A 24412-nucleotide genomic window follows, 5' to 3' on the forward strand; every position below is an offset into this window, starting at 1 on the left:
AGGGTGAAGAGCGAAGTAGAGGAGTGTACGAAGGAGAGGAAGTAGCTTGTACATATTCACAAGTAGTCTCAGTATCAGTAGGTTAAAGATTAGTTATGGTTCATTTGTAGTGATCACTATTTAAGCAGTCCGTGACTATCCCGCTCGAAATCATAGTCCCAAACGCCGCGCTGTAATATCAATGCATATGAAAGTTTGGATCATTTAGCTTTCCCCTTGCCTTTTCCTTTTCCTTTTGCGGGAGATTTTGCAGATGCATTTGCAGGTGCCTTTGCTTGGGATTTGACGGGTATCCTTGATCGAGCTTTGTCTTTTGTTTGAGCTGGGGCAGGGGGTGGTGTTGGTTCTTTGTCAACTTCCTCAACTTCAACCTCCTGGTCCTCTTCTGCTTCTGCTTCCAGAACTTCCTCGGGTATCGCAGGTTTCTTGGCTTCGACTACATCGTCTTCATCTTCCTCTTCCTCTTCCTCGTCGTCATCACTCATAAACTCGTCATCCTCGTCAAAGCCAAAGAAATTCATAGCCTTCGGCTTACCGGGTGTAGAGTCAGATGGTGGAGTTGTATCGTTCGAGTCTGTACCACCCATAACCTCATCTTCTTCACTTGTGGAGCCATCGGTTCCTGAGCCACTACCTGAAGATGTTGCCAACAAATTATCCTTATAGTTCCCAGCTTTCATAGCCGCAAGAACAGCCTCACGCGTTCTCTCTCCGGCTTCCTCCTTATCCTCAACCCATTTACCATCCACCTTTCCTTTAGTGCCATTCTTAATTTCCTGTTCTCTTCGCTCTGTCAATTCCACAACTTGTTCCCATCGTTTCCTTCTCTCTTCCTTATCTTTCTTTGCCATTTCTGGTTTGATGGCTAGATATTCAGCTAATGCCTTTGCTTCATTGACTGTTCTTAATCTGCGACCATCCAAATTTCGACTTGATCCATTTTGGTCACCTTGTCCCTTCTTACGTTTCGAGGACATGCGACCTCCAGCTGCACGAAGTTGAGATCCAAAACCTCCTTTGCCACCACATAATCGCGCTGAAAGTCGTAAAGATAGAAATTCATCATCCGGATTTGATAGTAAATCCGATATTGGAGAAGTCGATTCGGCAGAAAGTAATTTATTCGAGATAGTTGTGAGAATAAGGCGACGATCTTGAGATGGAATGCGCTCATAAAGTTTGTCTTGAAGCTCTGATACAGTGGTGGTTGTAGGCAGAGGTAGGGATAGAGTCGAAGGTAGATTCAAGCCCGGAAATGAAGTCAACAAAACGTTGACGGTTTGAAGTTGTGATACCATATTGTCAGCTTTTTTGTTATCGGGATTGTTTTAATGAAATTCAAACTATCATCGCGCTTTGCGATGTTGTTGGTGGTTTTCGACAAGTTTGATATCAACCTTGGAACATCCAAATGGTGGAAGTTCCTGTGCCGTAGAACACCCGAGTGGCTGAGTGGCTTTGCTAGCTGTCACGTGCATCAATCTTGGATTCTGCAAAGCTATCAGCCACATCTTCGCTTGCTAGCGCTTGAACCACACAATTCAGAATATTCGAATTTTGAATTACTTCGATTTTTCTTACACCTCTCGACATCGACAAACTTTCAAGCAACTCGACAAACCGCCAAGATGTAAGATATTAACAATTGTCTTGATGGTATTATCTCAAAATGCAAAAAGACTAATAAATTAATTTACAGGCTTATCCCAAAGGCCGACCGCAAGTTGATTCACGAGTACTTGTTCCGTGAGGGCGTACTTGTCGCAAAGAAGGAGTACGAAAACAAGCACCCAGATATCGACACCCGTAACCTTTACGTTGTCAAGGCTTGTCAATCTTTGACCTCCCGTGGATATGTCAAGACTCAATTCTCTTGGCAATACTACTACTACACCCTCACCCCAGAGGGTCTCGACTACCTCCGCGAATGGCTCCATCTCCCCGCTGAGATTGTCCCAGCTACCCACATCAAGGTCCAAAGATCCCACGCTCCTCCTCGTGGAATGATGGGAGGTGACGAGCGTGAGCGCAAGCCATTCGGTGGCCGTGGTGGACGTGGTGGTGGAGAGCGTGGTGACCGTAGCGATTACCGCAGACGTGAGGGTGGTGAGAGCAAGGAAGGTGCCGCACCAGGAGAGTTCAACCCTACATTGTAAGTTTCACGCATCTATCATATTTGGTTGACCAATCCTAATACTTTCTTTCACAGCCGTGGTGGTGCTGGACGTGGACGTGGAGCTGCCCCTCCTTCGTAGATTTATTCTACAATTTCTTTACGCTTGCTCAATGCATCCGACAGGAATTCCTCATAAACACTTGTATGGTTGGACGACTGGACAGTAGCGCGTTAGGTCGAGTGAAAGTAATCGCCGGGGGAGCATAGGTCGAAGGTGGAAGTTGACACTTCAAAACTGTCAGGTAGCATAATGAGCTTCTTCCAATACCCCTTCAATTTATTATGACGTGAAAACACGATACTCCCTCACATATCCTGCGACTCATTCTCTGCTTTTCTTTTCATGACTGTTTGAATCTGTTGACGTCTCGTATGAAATTTATAATTTGGTGAAGTTAACATTGTGTGTAACTATGAACTGCTTTTGACGTTAATGTACACGTTAAATTTTTACCTAATGATCCCGAACGAAACGCAGCGGCCCGGACACATTCTATGCCACATATCACTCGGGTCTTTCGGCCATGAAAGATCAAAGAAAGGTCAAGGGAGATCAAAGATTCAAGATTCAAGATTTCAAATTGAAGCCTCAAAACTCATCAATATGTGGTCAGATCAGGTCATGCTCGTTCATGTAATTATTCCAAAAAGTGTTTCGTTGTTCATACAGATGGAAGGTCGGCCTATGAAGTACTAGAAACCGAAAAAAGCAACCCCACCAATATCCCCGCGACCTTTTCCGATTTTGGACCCACCCAGAGCAATAATCATGTAGTCAATATCGTCATCGTACTTCTGCTCGGTCTTACTCTCTATTTTGATGTCCATTTCTGACCATGATATATTCGGAATCTGGATGTTGATATCGATCTTCTGGTGTTCCGTCGATGAGTGAAAGAGTTTTGTAGTGGAGATGGCCTAGAATGTCAAACAGTCCAAATCCATAAAAATATCGACGATGTATGTACAAATGTTGGTGACTCGTGAGAAACGTGGGGTTGTACGATTATTTTTTGATCCTCACATCCTATTGCCTTTCGTGGCGTTTAGATGGCTTGGGAAAGCTTGAGGAATGGATGTCCGATTGGTGCTTGATGCCTTGGTAACGCGCTTTTCCTTGTCGGATTTTGCAGAGGAGGTGTGGGTGAGTAGAATCTGGAGGAAGTATATTGAAGGTTGTTCTGTTAACGTTGTGCGGTGTAAATGTTTATGTTTGATGCTTCTCGATCATTCTCTGAACCCTTAGGCACCGACGAGAATTAAACGTATTTTGTATTCTGCTGGATGCCTTTCGATGATTGATATTAGACCTCATCGTATAGCTATCCATACCTCATAAATCAGCAATAAGAACAAGTCAGTCGTAACGCCGTCTAGTACGAACTCATCATGTCGTAGCTACCTAGCATTGTTAGGTACATATGGCTTGCACAGTGCACTTCAACTCGCACCAACTCATACCTTACAGTTTCTTATGGAGCCAATTGCAAGGAACCGTTCCCACGAACCGCTCAGTTAGTCATTCCATGATCCAAGTAAGATTGATGGAAACATTTCCAGATGATTCAATGGCGGGGCATCCAACAACAACAGGATCATAATCATTTCATGCTAGGTACCCCACCCCACCATGACAAGGAGTTGGCTGTCCCTCCCTCTTTCCATATCTTGCGTAGCTTCATTACTATAAGAAAGCCAATCTTCTTCTCTCTCGTCTTGCTCTTCTTCTTCATACCATCTGAAAAAATAATACCCTCAATAACGTACCTTCAAAAGATATCCTACTTTAACTCTTTAATTGTTTAACTTTCTTCAAAAGAATCAAAAGATCATACCAGCCAATATGTCTCTCCCAACTTCCATGAAAGCTTTGAGGTATGTATACTGTTCTTGTTTTGGTGAGGGGTTTTGGGGTGGCATCGTGTTGGAAGTAGCAGTGTATCCAGCAGATGTTTGACGGGGTCAAATTGTTTGTACAGTTGATATCGATTGAATGATTCAAACCATTCAATGATTGAAGCCGTATGACAGATTGAAATCTTTCGAGAAATCGAGAGCGTTTGATACACTAGAACCAAACACGTTTCTATCCTTTCACCACTTGAGAAGGCACATAAATTAATAAAGCTAACTCGAACGATAATAGATACTCCAAGCCAGAAGAATACGGAATCGTTGAGGTTCCTCTCCCAAAGCTCCGTGATAACGATGTCTTGGTAAAGGTCAAGGCCTGTGGTGTTTGCGGAACCGATTTGCACATCCACGAGGGAGAATTCATTGCAAAGGTAAGAGAGAGAGACTTCCCTTTTATATATGTGAATTAGAAAGGGGTGATGTGATATCTTCCCCACCATGACGTTTTATCTATTAAGACGAGTATGCGGGTTGAGAATATACACCTGGATGGGTACCTACACCTAGGTACCTTGAGAGGTTTACGTGCTTTAAGCTAAACATATTGGGATGAGTTTATATATTTTATAAGAACCAAAAGCTAACGTGGCGTTATTTATAGTTCCCTCTTATTCCTGGTATGCTATACCTTCCTTCCTTTCTTCGTCGATTCCTTGCTTTGAATATTCGATTCTCTTTGGCTGGTGAAGACCGTTGCATATCTTGGCGAGTTCAATGACAGATAACATTGTTGGTTGGAGATGGGAACACAAACTTTCCCTCCAGTCATCCTCTAGTGGAGGATTGGTCATCTGCAGACTAATTTCTCAGTCAGGATACAACCAATATGGACATATTGAAAGAATTTCCACTTTCGTTCCTACTTCATAATGTTACATTCCATCAAGGCTTTGATCAAGCATCTAACATTGGGATCTAATAGGACATGAAACTGTCGGTGTTATTGCTGCCACTGGACCTAAGGTCAAGGGCTTCAATGTTGGTGACAGAGTTGTAGCTGAGTGAGTACTCTTCAATCATACATGCGTGTTCAATATACTAACCTATCTCCAGTAACTCCGAACTCTGCGAGGAGTGCTTCTACTGCCGTCGTGGTCAACTCTTGTTGTGCGAGAACTTCAACGCTCACGGTGTTACTATGGGTAAGCTAAACACAAATTACAACCAGATATCAAAGCTAATTCAATTTAGATGGTGGTTTCGCAGAGTACTGTGCTTACCCAGCCGCTAAGGTTTTCAAGATTGAGAACCTCTCAGATGTTGATGCTACCCTCCTCGAGCCAGCCTCATGCGCTGCTCACGGTCTTGAGAAGATTGCACCAAAGATGGGTTCATCCGTTCTCATGTTCGGTGCTGGACCAACTGGTCTCGTTCTCGCTCAATTGCTCAGACAAAATGGTGGATGCAAGGTCGTCCTCGCCGCTCCAGGTGGTCTTAAGATGGATCTCGCAAAGAAGCTTGATGCCGCTGATATCTACATCGAACTTTCCCGTGATAACCCAGAAGCTCAATTCCAACAAATCAAGGATGAGTACAAATATGGTTTCGACATTGTTGTTGAAGCTACCGGAAGCGCTAAGATTCTCGAGGATGCTATCAACTACGTTCGCCGTGGAGGTAAGCTCGTAGTCTATGGTGTCTACAGCAGCTCTGCTAGAGTTACCTGGCCACCATCCAAGATCTTTGGTGATGAGATCACCATTCTTGGTTCCTTCTCCGAGACTTACATGTTCCGTAAGTATTCCTTCATCTTATGTACACTTATTCTGTTGCTAATAATACATAGCTGCTGCCATCGATTACCTCGACTCAGGCAAGGTCAAGGTTGAGGGTATTGTTAACAAGACCTTCAAGCTTGAACAATGGGGTGAAGCTTTGGAGTCCATCAAGAACAAGAGTGCTATTAAGGCAGCTATTGTTTTCGATTAGATTATGTTGGTGTAAAAATGGGAGTCAAAAAAATGACATGATGTGATGTTTTGCTCAGTATTGAGAGATATTATACCTTTAAAGCGAGCTATTAGAGCTAGATTTACGATTCAATGAAAAATAATTTACTGTATGGATACTTTTTATGGCTAGTGTGAATTTGTTATGTCTTGAAGCTATCTATTTCGGTTGATTATTGTATCATGGAGGGTTTGCACGCGGGCACCTCAATGAAATGATTGTCCAGGTTCAACGATTAATTCATTTGTTGATTCTATCTACTCGCATTGAGATGCATATTAATTATGCACAGATTATTCATTCCTTGACCACCATTCTCAATCCTCCTCCTCCTCCCCGTCATCATCGACTCACTGATCTGAGGAACTTTACAGTTCCTCCTATTCTCAACTCACCATTCTATCAAAATAGACCTAAACTAAACTCTGGGCTTAATGATTTTGTATTTCATATTTTTTATATATCTAGTCGGTCATACATACATCTTCACTTTGAATTGAACAGGTTCCTTGGAAGTTGGAAAGTGATGGTGGTGGTGATGAGGGTGGTGATGATGAGTTATATTGATGTTTTGTGGATGAGATATAGATTAGATGAACACCTGAAGACCTGGATTTTGGGTGGATATTTGGGGGGGGGGTTTAGAGGGCTGTGAGAGGATGGAAGGATGAGTAAATGAATGGATAGAGAGGGGGCATGGAAGGAGAAAAGTAAGGTGAATGAAGCAATGGGAGGAATTTGAAGCGATTTGTTGAAACCCGAAGGGGGGAGGGAGCTCGGGAGATAAAGTTGATGTTGTGTTGGTTCGATTGGTTGTGTGAAGCATGATTTTAGAAGATTGACAAAATACTTTTCATTTTTCTAATATTTCTCATATTCACAAGTCTGGAACACACTTGCTTATCTTGTAATTAAACTTATTAACCTATCATTAAACGCTGTTATTCTATGCTATGTTCCGCTTTCAAAACAGATCCCTAACCCTAAAACCTAAACCGCTGAATCACCACTTAAACCCGTTCCCGCCCTGGATTCCTTTTGAAGCATCGATCTTGTCGTCGGCGCCGAACCCAGACTACCCATTCCCGCAATCTTCTCCTTGACAGAATATTGATCCATCGAAGATCTGCCGATCGAAGTCGTCGACTTCGCAAATGTAAAGAAGCCCTGTCGCAATCCTAATTTGCGATCCCGTTCAGCCTCTTCTTCATCGAGCTGCTCGAACAATCCGAAATATCTCTTCGTCGCCTTCCACGCTTCGATACCTAGAACGAATACGAAAACGGCACCGAAGGCTAATGACCATTCCCATGTAATACCCACGTGTTTGAAGACCGAAGTATTCAAACCCGGAATGTAGACTGCGGGGAAGACAGACAAAGCACCGATGACCACAGCCCAGAACAAGAAACGATTCTCATACACGTCTTTGAAGAACGGGAATGAGCTTTCCGAAGTGGCGTCCAGACGAAACATGCTGCGACGGATGGATTTGAATTCCCAAGCCGAGATGAGGATTAACCAAGTGAGCTCTGCGAAGACGGCGGCGCGAGCCCGGAAGACGGGTCCACAGGCTGGCCCATAGCTGCGGTTGCAATCACGGCCTAGATTTCCGTCGTTGACGCCGTAGATGATGATGACGAATGTGAGAAGTGTGCAGGCTCCCATGAGGATACCATAGACAACCATATCGACGAGAATTTGTGTGGTGAACACACCTCGCTTATTATCGTGAGGGGGGCGTCTCATCACGGTCGAACTTGCTTTTTCTTTTCCCAATCCAAAAGCGGGGAAACTGGATGTAAGCATATTGATCCAAAGAATCTGCAATGGACTCAATGGGAATACAGACTGTCTGTTGACATCTTGGAAACCGAGACCGGCAATTAACAATATCACTTCTCCCACATTGGACGAAAGGAGATGGAGTACGAATCTCTGGATATTATCAAACATGCGACGTCCCTCGCGAATAGCTGATACGATACTATTGAATTTATCATCGAGAAGGACCATCTTGGCTGCGGATTTGGCAACGTCGGAGCCGGCGATACCCATGGCGATACCGACGTCTGCTTCGGAAAGACTAGGCGCGTCGTTTACTCCATCGCCTGTCATGGCCATGTACAATCCTCTCCTTCTCAGCGCATGGATCATACGCGTTTTCGTATCCGGGGCGCAACGAGCGAGTACCAGAGGGAGAGTTGGAAGCGCGTCAATTTCTGCATTGGTGAGGTGATCAAAATCCGTAGCCTTCATAACGACAGATGCAGAAACTCCAGCAGATAGCTGTCCAAGATTTCTCGGGATGATACCGATTTCCTGGGCGATGGCTTTCGCGGTAGAGGGATGATCTCCAGTGAGCATGTGAACTTTGATTCCGGCTTGAGTACACTCCCTAATAGCATCTTTTGTCTCATCGCGAGGTGGATCGTAGATCCCAACTAGGCCAAGAAGTGTAAGATCTTGTTCCACTTCACCTCGTAGACTCTCATCATTTAAATTCTTGTCTTGTGAAGCAGCAGTGGTCCAAGGTTTGGCGGCTACTGCAAGGACTCGCTGGCCCTGTTCGGCAAATCTGTTCATTTGTCGAATTATCGATTCCTTTAGCTCGTCCGTCATTGTCTCATTGGTATTTCCACTTCCGACAGAAGAACAGAGATCCAAAACTCTCTCGACAGCTCCTTTGGTGAAGACTATATGCTCCCCATCTGGTCGTTGATAGATAACGGACATTCGCTTGATGCTACTATCAAATGGAAACTCGGCGGTTTGTTTCCATCCTTTGCTTTCGAACACTTTTTTTCCAGATTCAAATCGATGAGTGAATACCTGCAGAGCGATTTCTGTTGGCTCGCCGGTCGTCTGCCACTTTTTAGTCGTCTCGCCTTCTACTACTTCATGTTTAACGGTAGCAAGATTACAAAGTGCAGCCGACTGAAGAAAACTCTCTAGTTCTGGTACAATCTCGGCTGGCTCTTCCTCTTGTTCTGACGATGGGTTCTTTCTTTCATCTCTAACCGCTTTCTCGGCTGGAATATCAAATTTCAGAGCAGCAGCACTGCGCTGAGTATCGAAATCTATTTTTGCAGTCTCGCTGGGAGAATCTGGTGTCTGCATACCTTCGGACTTGAGTGGTGCCTTGGTAACAGTACCCTCGGTAGGATTGTTGGGATCCATAGAATGATTCACGGTATAGATTCCAATTTTAGGAATCCATACTTTCTTAACAATCATGGCGCCTTGGGTAAGTGTACCGGTTTTGTCGGAGCAAATATTTGTAACTCCACCAAGTGCTTCGAGTGCTGATAGATCTCGGACGACGACATTAGCTTTACGCATAACGGTCATGCCAACAACCATTGTGATTGTCAATACTCTAAATGATGTTAGATGTTGTTCGGATTTTAAGGTTGCATCTTGAGTAGACCATGGGTGAGTGTACTTACGCGATCAAAGATTCAGGAATAATAGCAATACCAGTTGAGATAGCATAAATAGCCACCTCATCTGTGACGATGAATCGATTTACACCAAACACTACAATTGCCAGTAGAATTGCGCATCCAAAAAGGATATACGCAACCTTACTCAGCTTTCTCTGCAAAGGAGTACCTTCAGTAAGTCCCAAGAACTTTCCAACAAAATCGTAAGTACGTCTAGCAGCTCCCTTAACCGGCTGCGCTTTTCCATATTTCTTATAATTCATCGATCTGCCCTCCTTGCGTTGCTTCTTCGTCGTCGAAGCCGCGATCTTTCCAACCTCAGTTTGCATGCCTGTAAATACAACAATTCCTCTTCCGCGGCCTTTGATAACCGTCGTGGTAGAATATGCCATGTTGTTACGATCAGCAATGCCAACTTGCTCTTCTGTTGTCGCTCTCTCTTCAGTACCAGGCACACAGATCTCATTCGAGGTGATCTTCTCAACTGGCTCAGATTCTCCCGTCAAACTCTTCTCTTCACAGGTCAAATTCATAGCTTCGAAAATGCGCAAATCGGCTGGTACCGTATCGCCCGTTTTCAAAAGTACGATATCACCAGGGACGACTTCCGCACTGGGAACCACAACAACAGATCCATCTCGCAGTACCGAAGCCGATGGCGAAGAAAGAGCTCTTAGAGAATCCATTTTCTTCTCTGCACTGAACTCTTGAAAGAAACCAATCATAACATTTAGTACAATGACGGCAACCAAAACTCCTCCTTCAATGTAATCGCCTACGCCAAAACTAAGCGCCATAGCGAATACAAGAACGAGAATCATGGCGTTGGAAATTTGTTTTATGAGGATTTTATACCAAGAGATTGAACCGCTGGTATCAAGCTCATTGGGTGGATGTGAAGCTTGTATTGATTGGACTTTACTTGCTGTAAGACCTGTCTCGAGGTTGGTGGATAGCTGACTGGCGGCATCTTGCGGGGTGAGAAGGAAGGCGTGCGGACGGGTGGTATAGGATGTTTTTTCTTGAGATGCCATTATTGATAATTGTATCAGACAATGTTTGGGATGTGTGGGTATCTTAAGATGTGTATGTATGTATGTTGTGTGTATATGAGATGTGATTAAGTATTATATTGAACAAAAGGATATCGTCATCTATTCCTAATCGAGGGAATAGTAGGGAATCAAATCGTGATAATCAAGAGATAATTCTTAAGTGAATACATCCAGACCCAATGCGGGGTAACACATCCTTATATATTCCTTCCAGAAAACCAAAAGATCATTTATCTTGCTCTTTCCCACCGTATCAGCCTATGATAGACCTTCCTCCAAGTCATCAGGAAGCTACATTGGCGGAATAGCCAAGAGCCTTGAAGCCAAATATTGGGAAACTTGTACCTATCATCGTAAGAAAGAACGACGCGATGAGCTCATTAACTCATGGCACTTTCTTAGTTCTACTCACACAATCTCTTTGTATGGATAGCATCATTAAGGTCCAAGAGCCAAGACGTCTTGGTTTGGGCAGTCTTAGCCGGGTTTGGCTTGGCCCTCCCCGCATCGTAGATTCCGCTCGGAAACGGAGTGGAAAATTGTCATGGGAAGAAAAGACAAGATGTCATTGGATATTGTTATATCACGTGACTACTTGGCGCACGTGCTAAGCCTTTGTTTGGTGGCGAAGTCGACCGAAGACATATTTTGTGGAATCTTGGCTCGTATTGACGAATGAGAGACTGTATTTTGTTCTTGGTACTCTTGGTGGTGATAAGCGAGCGGTGCCGGTTTCCGCCATTAATAATGAGACTTCTCATGGCGGAAGAGCGTTTGCGGCGTGAGGTGATAGATGACCATGAAAGAGTGATGTCATATTGCTCATCTATCACGCTCTCTTTCCTACTTTGTAAATATCGGCTAGTTGTGATTGAGAGGATTTTGCAATTGAGGAATATCGAAACCCGTTCAAGAGGCAACGGATGAATATGTCGTTGCTGGAAGGCTTTGACAAGCTGGTGTGAAAGAGGAGATGGGGCCAGGTCAGAAGAGATCAGATCAGACTTCAAAAGAGGCACTCATCTAGAAGGAAATCGATACACTATATATCTCTATCTTTCAAGCAGCGTAGACGATTATCCGAGTATAACTTTGCGGAGAGGGGGACGCATGGACTCCATGCTAGTAATATTCCATCCATTCGGGAAAAGTTTCTCCGTCCCCTTCCCCGCATTTTCAACCCTTTCATTCTGAGCCCAATCGGAGCTTTCGGGGAGATATGCATACCGCCATATATACTTTTCGGAAAATATCTCCAGCGAGAATTGATGATCGTACATATAGCTAGGGGAACGATATACGGTGAGGAGGTGTGGTTTGGAGGGTTTGGCCCTTTGTATATATAAACACTTAGACAAGTCGTCGATTGCTTCAAGGTCGTTTTGACTACAAAATTAAGATTTCTCATTTTCAATATGAAGTTATTGAGCACCATCTGTGTTATCTCTGGGCTAAGAACCATATGGGCATTTCCCACGAAAGATGTCAAATCCTCTTTCAGTTGGGAAGATACCAAGTACTTGTAAGTGAACGGAATACACGGAGTACCCGAAGAATTTCATGACTCCTATTTCCACCCGTCGAAAAAGTCCCAGTGAATCGCAACCCAATAACTGCCAAAATTCTAACCCTCCATACCAGTCTCGCATTCGGTGATTCGTACACATTTGTTCAAGGAACATACGGTCGACAAAATTACTCCTTCATTGGCGATCTTCAAAATTTCTCATATACTCCCGCCCAAATCTTGAGTAATGAAATCATCCAAAATCAAGTATTTGGCTCCTAAATTTCTGTTTGTACATATCACTAAAACTACAACCAGCTTGGAACATCAGCAGGCGGTCCCAATTGGGTCGAATACCTCACATCCTGCTTTTCCGGTCTCCCATCCCGCTGTAGCAAACAACTCTGGGATTTCGCCTTTGCCGGCTCCGACGTCTCTACAACCTAGTTAGTTTTGTTTTCCAGATTCCTCCCAAACAGGTCTTCACGTGCCACAAACAATCAACATGTACAAAAACCTACTAATCCAAAACCCCTACAATCAGCACCCCCCTCCACCACAACTACACCGTCTCCCTCGAAAACCAAATCCTCGAATGGTCCACCTACGCGCAGCCAATCATCCCCATGGACCCCTCCCGGACCCTCGTCGCCATCTGGATCGGCATCAACGACATCAGCGACACCGATTCCTACACCTTCCCCTCGCACAATGTCACCAATTTCCCCTCCCTCTACACAAACATCATCACCACCGAATTCGCCGCCATCGAAACCATCTACAACGCCGGGTTTCGCAATTTCCTCTTCATGAATCTCCCCCCCTTACAACGCACCGTAAGTCCCCAACACCCCACACCCCTCCCCCACTAACCCCCAATTAGCCCCCCAACCTCATCCGCGCCGCCGGTCCCCTCCCCAACACCACCATGCTCACCTCCTACAACCAAATCCTCAACAGCAGCGCGCTCCACTTCGCCGCCACGCACCCCGGCACCAAAGCCATGGTCTTCGACACCTTTTCCTTTCTGTCTTCCGTGCTGGATGATCCCGCGCCGCACGGGATCAAAAATATCACAAACTATTGTCCGAGATATGATGCGCCTGATATTGCTAGTGAGTTTCTTTTTTCCTCGAGTTTCCATTTATATCCCCAACCCTATTTTGTATCGTCAAAATCTACTCTTCATATGAACTACACATTAATACGACCCCGCTCCAAATTCAACTAATCCCCTTCCAGCAAACTATGCATCTTACGGCTGCCTCCCCATCCCCGACTACTTCTGGTACAACACCGGCCACATAACCTACCACACGCACGAGATTCTTGCCAAGGAAGTTGGCAAGTTTTTGGAGGGTCAGAGTTGTTAATCGAATGACCACAAATAGACAGGTCGATAGATAGTTCGGCTAATTCAACATCTATCCTTGCTATTTTTGATTTCTGTTTCGATATCAATACATTTCCAAGTATAAATATACACACACATTCACACCACCTCAACTTAAAAACCTGTGACTGAATCATGAATCGATAAAAATCTTCGCTCACAATTCGCTATATCGCTATCATATATTGATTCTCATTTCGTTCCATTTCTTTAATCTCCCATGTATATCCTGTAAGACATCGATCCATTGTATATTTTGATATGCCCTATCAATCCTTCCTCCCACCCATCCATACGATATTTCACGTCTGCAACCCCGACCCCCAAGCCCATCAATATCAAGAAACGCCCCCCGTTCTCCTAATTCCCAACTCGACTGAGCACTTCAATGTCGAATTTAATCAATATTTTCTTTTCCCCTTCACTCCCGTCTCACTCACTACATCCTTTTCACCAAACCAAAATCTATCCTGCCATACTAGCCTTTGGTGCCTTTCCCGTTAGATTACCCCCTTGATTTGAGATGCTACCCTCAATTCTCCTCTTTGCCTCTGCTTTTTCGGATTCGGTGATATCTTCTTCATTCTTTCGCATATCAGGTGTATGTTGACCTTCACTTGGATGGTGACCAATAGACATACCCACACGAATCTGTTTATTTGCCATTAGTACAATGTTTTTTAGTACGAAATCAATCAAAAAACTTACCAAAGTTTCCAAAGCCTGACTAGAATTTCCAACCAAGTCATCATCATATCTCATAGCACCATCTTCAAACAAAAGTAGAATAGTACTACCACCAAATTTGAAGTATCCGAGTTCTTCAGCACGTTTAACATTTTCACCCCCCTTTCTAGTAATAACTGTACTTCCCACCATCATTGCTCCTACACAGATAACCATGACTCTTCCATGCTCTAGAGAATCAATTGGGATAACCACACGGACATTTTCTCCATACACATCAAGTGCGGATCGAATAGCCATAGGATTGACTGTATAATATTCTCCTTCAATGGTTTTTGGTGTTCCCATAACACCATCAACTGGGATATGGAAACGATGATAATCTTGTGGAGCGAGACGGAAGACACCCAATGAACCATTTGTGTATCGTTTTGCATCTTCTGGGTATGCATTACCAAGGAGCCTTTCAATCGAGAATTCACGACCTTTAACCCAAATCTTGGTAGCTTCATCCATTCTGTTGAAGACAACTGATCTACAATCAGCAGGCGAAACGATGATGCGAGGATTATCTGGTGCTGAACATGGTCGTGCATCTGGTTTGAGTTGACGATAGAAGAACTCATTAAAGCTCTTGAATTGTTCCAATGGGAGTAGAACTTCACTCATATCCAATTGATGGAAATTAATGAACTTCTGGATTTCTGCTGCCGAAGCAGGATCGTCATATTTGACACCCTGTTTGAAACTCAAGCCTTTAAGAAGCTTGCGAACTAGGTTCATGTTAGCAATTGTTCTACTAGGTTTCTCACTAAATATATAATAAATCCCAAACATACTTCTCTTCTTTTCCATCTCCTTAGATTTTAATCCTTTATATAGCAGTCTAATACCCAAACGAACATAAACGCTCATTCTCTCTTCATTAATTTGTCCAGTGATACGATCTTGCACAAGAATATTGGCAGAATTTGCACCAAGTTTGTAACCACCGTAGGAAATCTTAGTGATGACCTTGGAGTACCATTTGCGCTGTGCTTGACTAGATGTAACAAAACCAGCCATAACTAAATTATCGACTTGACGCCAATCTTGACTAGCACAAGTAGCGATATGAGTGATGATATCAGCATCAGATCGTTTGTTAAGACGAGGTTGATGACATATTGGGCATTCTCGAATTTCAACCACATGTTCTTCAGTCTCATTGTTGAGATCATCCGAGTCCAAAAGTTCACCTTCTTCTCCAGGAGTACCTAACTGGTCGACAGATTGTGTTGATGGGTATGGATCATCAGATCCCTCCGTCTGGAATCGATTTGATGTCGTATCCGATGGGGCCGATGTTTCGGTAACAGCTGCATCTGTAGATTGATCTCCTCGGGTTCCACCAAGCTGATTTGGTATAGCGTGTTTCATTGCTGAAGCATCGGGCAACAAATTTCTCATCTTATCCCCAATGTTAGTTTCCTTTGTCTTTTTCTGCAATTGGTCTTCTAAACAAATAACAGCTTGGTCAACAGTCAACTCTGAAAATTGTCCATCTTCATTTTGTGCTTGGAAGCGTCTAAAGAATCCATCAATAGTGGACTCTTTCAAAGTCGAGCCAAGTGTATCCAGCATGGTCGTAAGTTCTACCTTACTAATACATCCACTCTCATCGCTGTCATATTGTCTGAGCATTGCCCTCCAGAATTGCTGTCGTAGAGCCGGGTAAGGGGCGTATTTAGCCTTGATAAATAAAACTGGACTGTGTTTCTCTTCCCACTTTTCCGCATTTTTGAGTTTCAACGGAACTTCGAATGAGTGTAAATCGGGGTCACCAGATTGCTCGCTTGATTCTTCTGGCTCAACGACTGGGGGCGGTAATAGAGAATCGTTTGGAGAAAGACCTGCTGGAGTGGTTGCTGGAACGCTGGTAGGAGCAAGAGTCGGCGTAGTTTTACTGGAGGTTCCTCCATTATTCGTGTTTGAGCTTGACAACTCCTTCTTCAAAATTGGACGTCCCAGTTTGTTCAAGCTTTGTGAGGATGTAGATCTTGACATTGGCAATTTAAATCGGGAGCCTTTTGCTTGAGGTTGCTGTACGACCAAAGTATTGAGATTAGGGGGATCTCTCATAGCGTAAAGACCAGTTTCTGGATCAGCTTCTGGAGCAGTGTCGGTGATATCTTTGACTGGTAATACAGTCGAAGCAATAAAATCGTTTCCAGACAGCTTGTCTCTATCGACAACTGTGAACGCAAGAGAATAAGTTTGCTCATGCCTCAGAACCTGGAATATCATCTTCTCGTTGAAGACTGGATTTAAATTATGTCGAATGACTCTGGTTCTGTACGTTTTCTTTCCCAAAGATGCAACCACGAAAGGATCCATATCAAATGATGTTCTCGTCATATTTCGCTCCGGTGGAAGATCTGTAACCTTTCCAATTTCCAGGAAAACAATTCCAACAACCTCACTGTCACCAGAAAATTCGTATGCGTTCAATTGCTTCTTCTTCCTTAATCCCTTGAGTCGCAATCTCTTTTTCCGTTTTTCAGAATTCTCGGGCTTAGATGGATCATCGGTTTCGTCACTTGGCTCCGTGCCCTCATCGAAATAATCATCTTCCGTCATTTCCGTACCAGGTGTAATTGAATCTAGTTCTCGTAACGGCGTAACTAAACCGGGACTCTCAGCTCCCACCAGAGTTCTGAATTTCTCTAGAATCTGAGCAGAACTGGCAGAAGGATTGGTAACATCGTACAAAGTGAATTGAAGTTGGACGTCGCCGGACACATTGCTATCCTTCTTTCCACCAGGTCTTTTGCTCCGCAGAGGGTACCATGCCGGCTCTTGTTCGTGCAAATCGTTGGAGAATATATCTTCTAATGCAAGGTCGAATTCGCCCAGGTAATCCTTTCCGAATCTATCTTTATCCCAACAAACGCAATCGAGGAGTAGGGAATTTGTGCCGGTAACTGGCAATTGTAAAGTAACGTTCCATTCTGGATTCAATGTTTTCTGTATTGTATGAGTTGTGCTTTTTTCGTCTCCAAGCGTAAGTACTAGATACTAGAATCCGCATATCAGCTTGTGTGTTCCTGAGCTCATCGCCACGATAAGGTGACATGTACTTACAGGATCAGAAGTCCCGCCCTTGTCCTTTGCTGCCAAATTTCTAGCCTATTTATAAATAATCGTCAATAAAAGTATCTCCATAGTACGCTTCATTAGAATCAACACCCAGAGACACCGTTCTCAGCTTGCATGAAGTGAGAGACAAAAGTGGATTCAAATCATCCATACCTTGAGAACAACAACTTTCAGTACCAAACCATTGACTTTGATACCGTTGCTATCGGGACTCGAATCCCTTCCACTAGTTTTGCTCTTCATATTGTTATTGTTGGTATTCGGAATTGGGCTTGTACTTCGAGAACCAGTTTTGCTGTAAGTTTTGAGGCGATTTGGTAAAGAGATGCGAACCATGGCGAAAGAAGTTCCAAGGTTTTGGGGTGGTGGTAAAACGAGGGGCCAAGATTGTAATTCACCCAACCGAAAAGGGGACACAGAATAGCAGGTATGTAGGTAACAGTAACGTCAGATGTAATGTACGCCGATCGATTCTGTTTGTCTCCTTGGAATTAAGTTTCCGTCTTCTTCGTACTTCTCTGTATTGCTCGAAAAAAAGAGAGAAGAGTTATTAAAAGTGTAATTGGTACTCCTAATGGAAAGTTTTCGGATGTCTTCTTGGGTGGTATGTGAATTGGAGATTTTGATGTTATGGGAGGTAGGAGGTAGGTGGGTTCACTGGATGTAGTAGGTAGGTAGGTATACCTAGACACTCCCGGGTGTGAAATATCGATCAGATCAGTAGCTCAAGACAAACAGTATTAAGATCAAAGTAAGTGAGTAGGTCGAGAGGTAGGTAGGTAGGTAAGATTATCACTTATAACGAAAAAACACAAATTCCCAGAACTTTCATCACACCTTCCAATTCTTCCACGGGTAGGAGAATCGAAGGAGGGAATTCAAAGCTTCGATCGATAATCTCTCATATGAACAGGCTGTCTGGTTGTTTACTGGGTATTTCAGCTAAAACATATCTTGGCATATCTCCGTAGTGGACTGCTGTGGTTTTATGGTTCTGTGGAACTTGTTCGTAGATTTTGGATTGATGGATGTTGGTACTTATTTTCAAGAGGATTAACTCAAGGATTATTTGGCGCTTTTTTTTAATTCGTTGCTTGAACCTTCCCCTGTTTGATCATATAATTTCGGGTTCTTCTGCTGCTGCTGCTGCTGCTTCTTCTTCTTCTTCTTCTTCTTCTTCTTCTTCTTTCTTTTGCGACGGTTCCTTTAGATTGACTGATCTCTTTTGATGAGTAGTTTACACCGTCGATGGTAAAAGACTAACGAGTTCCTTTTTTTAGACGAATCCACAACATTGGTCGGTATACAAGCTCGAAGAGTAGAAAGCGTAAAGAAAATTAATCTATGAGATGGCAAGACAGCGGGGTTGTTGTGAAGGGGTTTAAAAGCCTCATAAAAGGATAAATCTCCGTACAGGGAGGGAGGAATGGAATTTTGATGGGAATTTTGATGAACTGAATCCAAGCCAGGGGTAAAGTTGGAATAGCTAGTGAGCACACGTTATTTTGGTTACAGTATCATGATACCTATAGGCGATGATTCGTATATGTAACCTTATACCGGTATGTACATGTACATGTATGTAGGTAGACACATATACATGTACAGCATAGACAGTTTGAATAACCCGTTAACCATTCATTTACCTGTTATCCTTTGGACTAGCAAGGAATAATTGACATGTACTTTTGATCATTTGTATCATTGCACTGCCAGAGAGTGCCGTCAGCGTCTACGGGTCGATCAGATCATCTATCTATCTATCTAGGTATCTATCTATCTATCTATCTATCCCATTCCATTCCATCCATCATCAAACCGTTGGACTGAATCATGATAAATATTCAAAAGGTCTCAACAACATTGACCCAGTCCCAAAATTGTAACCCAAGCCATGGGATAAGACTTTTTCTAACAATAGCTGTGGAAATCCCCAACATGGCAACATCATATTACTTTTTATTGTACTGGTGTACCCGTTTGAAACAGATTGTCCAACAAAAACCAATCCTCATGCATCCTCATCTCCTCATCTCCTCATCTCCAATTCCTCTCCACCAAATGCAAACAATCGCGAATCGAATCTTACCTCTTTCATGCCTAGCTTGTTGAATTCGTATTCCCCGTGTTCTCCCTATCCGCTTCCCCTTGGTAATACTGTAGTTCGGTTCGCTACAACCAGTATCTACCGCAGTAGGACAAGTATCACGGACAATCGGAAATCGGAAAGTAAATCAAATTCCCTCTGCCTTTACCGCATATGGACCTTCTTTAAATAATCTCCTTCCCTTTTACATCATACCTGAGTCTCTCTCATCAATTACCTAAAAAGTAATCTCATTCATAAATGCCTAACTCCAGCCGAGTTCTTCAGCCACCCAATCTTGACATAAATATACACGAGGGGATGCAAATCTTTCCCAGAGATGCACATTCCCATTCACATTAATAAAACTCACATATCCAACAGGCTACAGTATCTGATCGACCGTAATGTTGGCACAAGAAGCCAAGCACTTTGCCATTTATCCAAGCTTTGCACGTTCGCTTCCACCCGGTCTTAGCAAAATCAGCCCAAGCTGCGTGCGGGAAAACGCGTCCGCATCACCGGGAGCTAGAATTTGACAGTAATTTGTAAAGTAAAGTATAACAAAATAAATATCCGCAAATAGTAACAATAATGCCGGTACCTGTGTACCTAGATAAGTAGTATTCTCACTTACTTATTAACTGAAGAATCGGACATTTGTTGAATGAATGTACAATGTATTCGCGGAGGCGCGCAATCGATTAAGCCGCGGCTGCTTGAAAATCATCGGTTATGCAATGCTGATCTTTGAGTGTGTTCCTATTGGCTACGATACTTCAATCACTCTCATTTGATACCTGTTTGATCAATCAATTCAACACCAACCAAATGTTGAATAACAAGTCAACGATGGTGATGAAAAGGGTATCCGGGGTTTTGGATAACACACCAGAGACGCCGTCCAGCTCATGATGTTGTTGATAGTATCATGGAATAACATCGATATCTACATACCACTTTGTTGAGCTTATCGATAAAGATTTAATCGGGATCTCTACGGAACAACAACCGGGCCAGATGAGGCTGCGAGCTCCATATTCAACCATGTAGGTGAACATCGCGCGATCTAAATCTTGAACGCCATCGATTAAGAGCCAAGTGTTCCTAAGTTGGGGCTGAAGCTTTGCAAATCGGAGAGGAAGTTGTGGGTCTCGTCGACAACCTTTCTATTGGTCTCGCGGCACATACTTCCCGACAAGACAATTGTCACAAAGTTTAAACGTCCTTTCTAGGGAATGTTAAAGCTTTTTGGCGGAACACGGCATCTTTTGTTCGGATCAAACGGTAGCATGCTTCTGCACTCCAATTATCTGGGCGATCTGAATGGCGATAAGACATATTCCACCGTGTGGCGGAGATCTTGGCCCTCCTCTACTTAATCAGCAGTCATGGAGACTGTTGTATGGTGGGATAGACTTTTAACATGGTCGTGGCATCGACTAAGCTTAGAGAGTCTGGGCAGTTGACGCACATGATCTCTTTGGCATTAAGCAGTGCTGATAATATGTTATGCTCTGAAGTGGCAACATTGCTACCTAGTTGAATGTCCTTGATCTTAGGATCGATGCTTCGAAGAGTACTCACACCCTCAGGCCCATAGTGATTTTCAACCTACTCAAGAAGATTGATTCCAAACAAAGCATTTTCAAATTTAGCATACACTCATTCTCTACTTCAAGCCCGTGGTCCTTGAGGTTAAGCGTCCCGAAGAACCGCACATTTTTCTCTTTGCGCTTGTCTCCAATTTCATGGATAAAAGTCATCCATCAGTACGATTGGACTGTCGCAACAAATATTTATTATACTATCCTCAAAAGTACACTTGAAGTCGGGACGGAGATGGTCCTCGTTGTCGCAAGTGCGGAATCCTCGGATGTTTCGCCAACGAGCGAGGATTCGGCATCGATATCGCAAGTTGCAGTATCTTCCTGGGCTTGGATTATTGGACACGTCCAATATCGGTAAGCCTGTGCGTGCCTTACGCTTCAGACATAAATGTAGTAGCGCTTGGCAATTCTGAAGACGCTAGGGCTGTGCAGGCTGGCGATGAATTTGAGAAACTTAAATGGGTTCGTCAGCGATGCAAATGATGACAAGTAAGCAGACATAGCCGTGGAAATCCTGGTAATAAGGCTCTAACCCACATAAGCAGAAAAAGGTCTTGCACAGTGGTCACTACTTGTTGTCTATTTCATGACACTGTGATTAGGCGACTCTAACCGATTGTTGCACGATAGAGTAAGGGGAATTCAGGTGTGCATCACAGGTATAATTCATCCGTCTTACCAAGCACCACCATGTTTTCGGGCAATACTTTGATTGATCGCGAGCATGTGAACAAGATCAGTGGCTTCGCAAGGGTCACATTGTATATTATAATTGAGGCAATTATTATCTGTTTGTCTTAAAGGAATGCGAGTGCGTTATTGTGCGTTCAATTGAATGCGCGGATATGTCGACCAACTTTGTGATCCAATTAAGAGTTCTAAACCTCACAACCACGCCATATCATGCCGTTTCAGAGCGTTTAGTAAAAACATACTTCAAAGCAAGTGCTTTCTACTTGAATGTTGGTATACGTTGGTACACCATCTTCAGTAAATATGATTTGCAGATTCGTGCTGTGCCGAACAGTAAAGTAAGCGCTTACCGAATTTATATCTTGTTCCGGGACCGATATCCTCACCGAATTCTCCAAGAGCACATGATATCCTTGTTCAGTATTGAGTGTTGGCTTACAGTTGGTGATATAATAATGTGATCTGCCTCGCTTCGTATCGTACTTTGTATCTATTGACTGGATAAAGATATGCAATATGTTGGTCTGTTGGTAGCTGAAGTTTGTAGAGTCATAAAGTGATCTACATGGCTGTAGTGGTGTAGAAAGTCGGTTTCAAGGGGTGGTAAGGCTGACAGATTGTCCATTTACAGTCTGCTCGGATACTATCATCATCCTTTTAGGAATATTAGAGTGCGTATCAATACATCTATCTCTCGGGGCTGCAGTCAAGTCGGCATTGGTACTATTAATCAGGCGCAGTCATCACAAAAACATGCCTGGCTTAGTATGCCTTTCCATTACAATATCACATGTATTTTAGACTTTCCGATTTGTTTATATACAATTGATGTGTCTTTCTTTTTGTAATAAAAAAATTATCATTCGATCAATATTCATCACAATCTTCCAATGTCTCCCTCCAACCCCAACTTCAATCGCTGGATAGCCAGTCAAAATCCTCGCGCTCATACTATGTGTGATGCACCCGCCTTCTATCGCAACTTGGAGCAAGCTCTCGATGTCCGAAGAAAAAATCATGATCTACACACTCTAGTCAAAAACACATGGGCCAAAGGAGAAAGCATAGATTTCTTCTCCAACGATTCTCTTTCCTTTGGTGCCAGCGGACGATTACGCAAGGCTTTTGATGAAGAATTGGCTCGAAATCCGGATGTACAACTCGGAGCTGGAGGTTCTCGCTTAGCGGATGGTAATTATGATTACATTGAAACCGTGGAGCAGGAAATTGCCGATTATCATGGCGTCGAAGCGGCGCTTATTGTAGGCTCAGGGTGTGATGCTAATTGTGCGACTTTTGAAGCGATTCCACAATCCGGAGATGCTATTGTTTATGATGAGTTTGTTCATCCAAGTATTATGGATGGAATGTCGCGTTCACTTGCTACTATACAAGTATCTTTCGCTCATAATGACGTCGATGCGTTTCATCAGGCCTTAACATTCTTGTCGGATTCACAGCCCCTCATCAAACAGGGAAAGAAGTGCGTTCTTATTGTCGTGGAGAGTTTCTATAGTATTGAAGGGGATATGTCTCCTCTGAAAGAACTGGCGGAGGTAGCAAAAGAGATATTTCCACACGGTAACGCACAATTTATTGTTGACGAAGCGCATAGTATGGGGGTGGTGGGCGAGAGAGGATTGGGATACGTGAATGCCTTGAATCTGGATGCGGAAATCGCTATCAAAACTCATACGTTCGGTAAAGCGTTTGGATCAATCGGAGGTAAGTGATCTCTCTCTTTCCCTTCCCGTTGCGCTATCTCCGAGACTGATATGTATAAAAGGTGTGATACTCGGTAGTCACACTATCAAGAATGCATTGGTGAATTTTTCTCGTTCGACGGTGATTACTGCAGGACCGGCCTTTCATCAGGTTGCTGCGATTCGAGCTGGATACTCTTTACTACCACAACCTGAGACTGAAGCAGTAGGTCTTTCTTCTTTTTCTTTCTTTCTCTAAAAAAATGTTCACTATGAGCAACCAATTAACACGTGAATCCAGGGACGAGCAAACATCCAATACCTCGTAACGCTCTTCTTCCACAAAATAACCTCGCACCCCATCTGGCCTCTCGCCAACAAACTCGGAATCATCTCAATCCCCCTCTGCGATTCCTGGGACAAACGCGCGTTTCAGACGCAGTTGATTCCGCTCTGGACGCGAGATGTGCATGGTAAGGAATTGGCGTTTTGTCTGGAGGAGAATGGGTTTGCGGTGTTTCCGGTGAGGTATAAGGTTCAGCAGGGGATGGCAAAATTGAGGATTATTGTGCATGCGGGACAGACGGGGGAGGAGGTGGAGGGGTTGGTGGAGGCGGTTGGTGGGTGGGGTGGGGGGGTGGTGAGGAGGTTGGGGAGGGAGGGGAAGTGGGGAGGGGAGAGGGGAGGGGAGAGGGAAAGGGAAATGTATGGGGGGTTGTAAGGAGGTTGTGGATGTAGATGGGGAAGAGAAAGAGGATGAGGATGAGGATGAAGATGAGGATGAGAGAGATGTTAATAGTGTTTAATATCATCAGATATTATTTTGCTTATATAAGTGGGTAGAATCTCTTATTTTGTATTATAATCTCACAGTATCAGTATCAGTATCAGTATCAGTATCAGTATCAGTATCAGTATCAGTATCAGTATCAGTATCAGTATCAATATAATATCAACAAATACCAACATATTCCGTCAAAATCCTTCTTCACAATTCCTATTCATCACATTCATAACACTCACTCATCTATTTACTCCCTAACAAACACCCCTT

General features: G+C 43.6%; 7 protein-coding genes across 7 annotated transcripts; 4 read left to right on the forward strand and 3 right to left on the reverse strand.

The window, feature by feature from the left end:
* Positions 1 to 200: 200 nt before the first annotated feature.
* EAF02_005208 (uncharacterized protein) lies at positions 201 to 1298 on the reverse strand (the record flags this gene model as incomplete). The annotated part of the gene is made up of 1 exon (XM_038901256.1): positions 201 to 1298. The coding sequence occupies one exon, from the start codon at positions 1296 to 1298 to the stop codon at positions 201 to 203; it is 1098 nt and encodes a 365-aa protein (XP_038758596.1).
* Positions 1299 to 1628: 330 nt separating this feature from the next.
* Positions 1629 to 2548, forward strand: EAF02_005209 (uncharacterized protein; the record flags this gene model as incomplete). The annotated part of the gene is made up of 3 exons (XM_038901257.1): positions 1629 to 1630; positions 1700 to 2152; positions 2210 to 2548. Coding segments are annotated over 3 exons (501 nt in total). The 3' UTR covers positions 2256 to 2548.
* Positions 2549 to 3828: 1280 nt separating this feature from the next.
* Positions 3829 to 6152, forward strand: EAF02_005210 (uncharacterized protein). The gene is made up of 7 exons (XM_038901258.1): positions 3829 to 4051; positions 4323 to 4461; positions 4692 to 4707; positions 5013 to 5091; positions 5144 to 5232; positions 5282 to 5824; positions 5877 to 6152. Exons 1-7 carry the CDS (start codon positions 4020 to 4022, stop codon positions 6017 to 6019), a joined length of 1041 nt encoding a protein of 346 aa, XP_038758598.1. The 5' UTR covers positions 3829 to 4019; the 3' UTR covers positions 6020 to 6152.
* Positions 6153 to 7030: 878 nt separating this feature from the next.
* On the reverse strand, positions 7031 to 10520 carry EAF02_005211 (uncharacterized protein; the record flags this gene model as incomplete). The annotated part of the gene is made up of 2 exons (XM_038901259.1): positions 7031 to 9419; positions 9490 to 10520. 2 exons carry the CDS (start codon positions 10518 to 10520, stop codon positions 7031 to 7033), a joined length of 3420 nt encoding a protein of 1139 aa, XP_038758599.1.
* Positions 10521 to 11956: 1436 nt separating this feature from the next.
* On the forward strand, positions 11957 to 13421 carry EAF02_005212 (uncharacterized protein; the record flags this gene model as incomplete). The annotated part of the gene is made up of 6 exons (XM_038901260.1): positions 11957 to 12063; positions 12183 to 12315; positions 12367 to 12494; positions 12593 to 12884; positions 12932 to 13163; positions 13291 to 13421. 6 exons carry the CDS (start codon positions 11957 to 11959, stop codon positions 13419 to 13421), a joined length of 1023 nt encoding a protein of 340 aa, XP_038758600.1.
* Positions 13422 to 13906: 485 nt separating this feature from the next.
* EAF02_005213 (uncharacterized protein) lies at positions 13907 to 17602 on the reverse strand (the record flags this gene model as incomplete). Its single annotated transcript, XM_038901261.1, has 5 exons — positions 13907 to 14092; positions 14150 to 14901; positions 14968 to 17185; positions 17252 to 17296; positions 17420 to 17602. 5 exons carry the CDS (start codon positions 17600 to 17602, stop codon positions 13907 to 13909), a joined length of 3384 nt encoding a protein of 1127 aa, XP_038758601.1.
* Positions 17603 to 22545: 4943 nt separating this feature from the next.
* Positions 22546 to 24079, forward strand: EAF02_005214 (uncharacterized protein; the record flags this gene model as incomplete). The annotated part of the gene is made up of 3 exons (XM_038901262.1): positions 22546 to 23380; positions 23442 to 23584; positions 23660 to 24079. The coding sequence occupies 3 exons, from the start codon at positions 22546 to 22548 to the stop codon at positions 24077 to 24079; spliced, it is 1398 nt and encodes a 465-aa protein (XP_038758602.1).
* Between the last annotated feature and the right edge of the window lie 333 nt (positions 24080 to 24412).

This window comes from Botrytis sinoallii, assembly GCF_014898435.1.
Source record: "Botrytis sinoallii strain Bc 23 chromosome Unknown BSIN_008, whole genome shotgun sequence".
Lineage (NCBI taxonomy): Eukaryota > Fungi > Ascomycota > Leotiomycetes > Helotiales > Sclerotiniaceae > Botrytis > Botrytis sinoallii.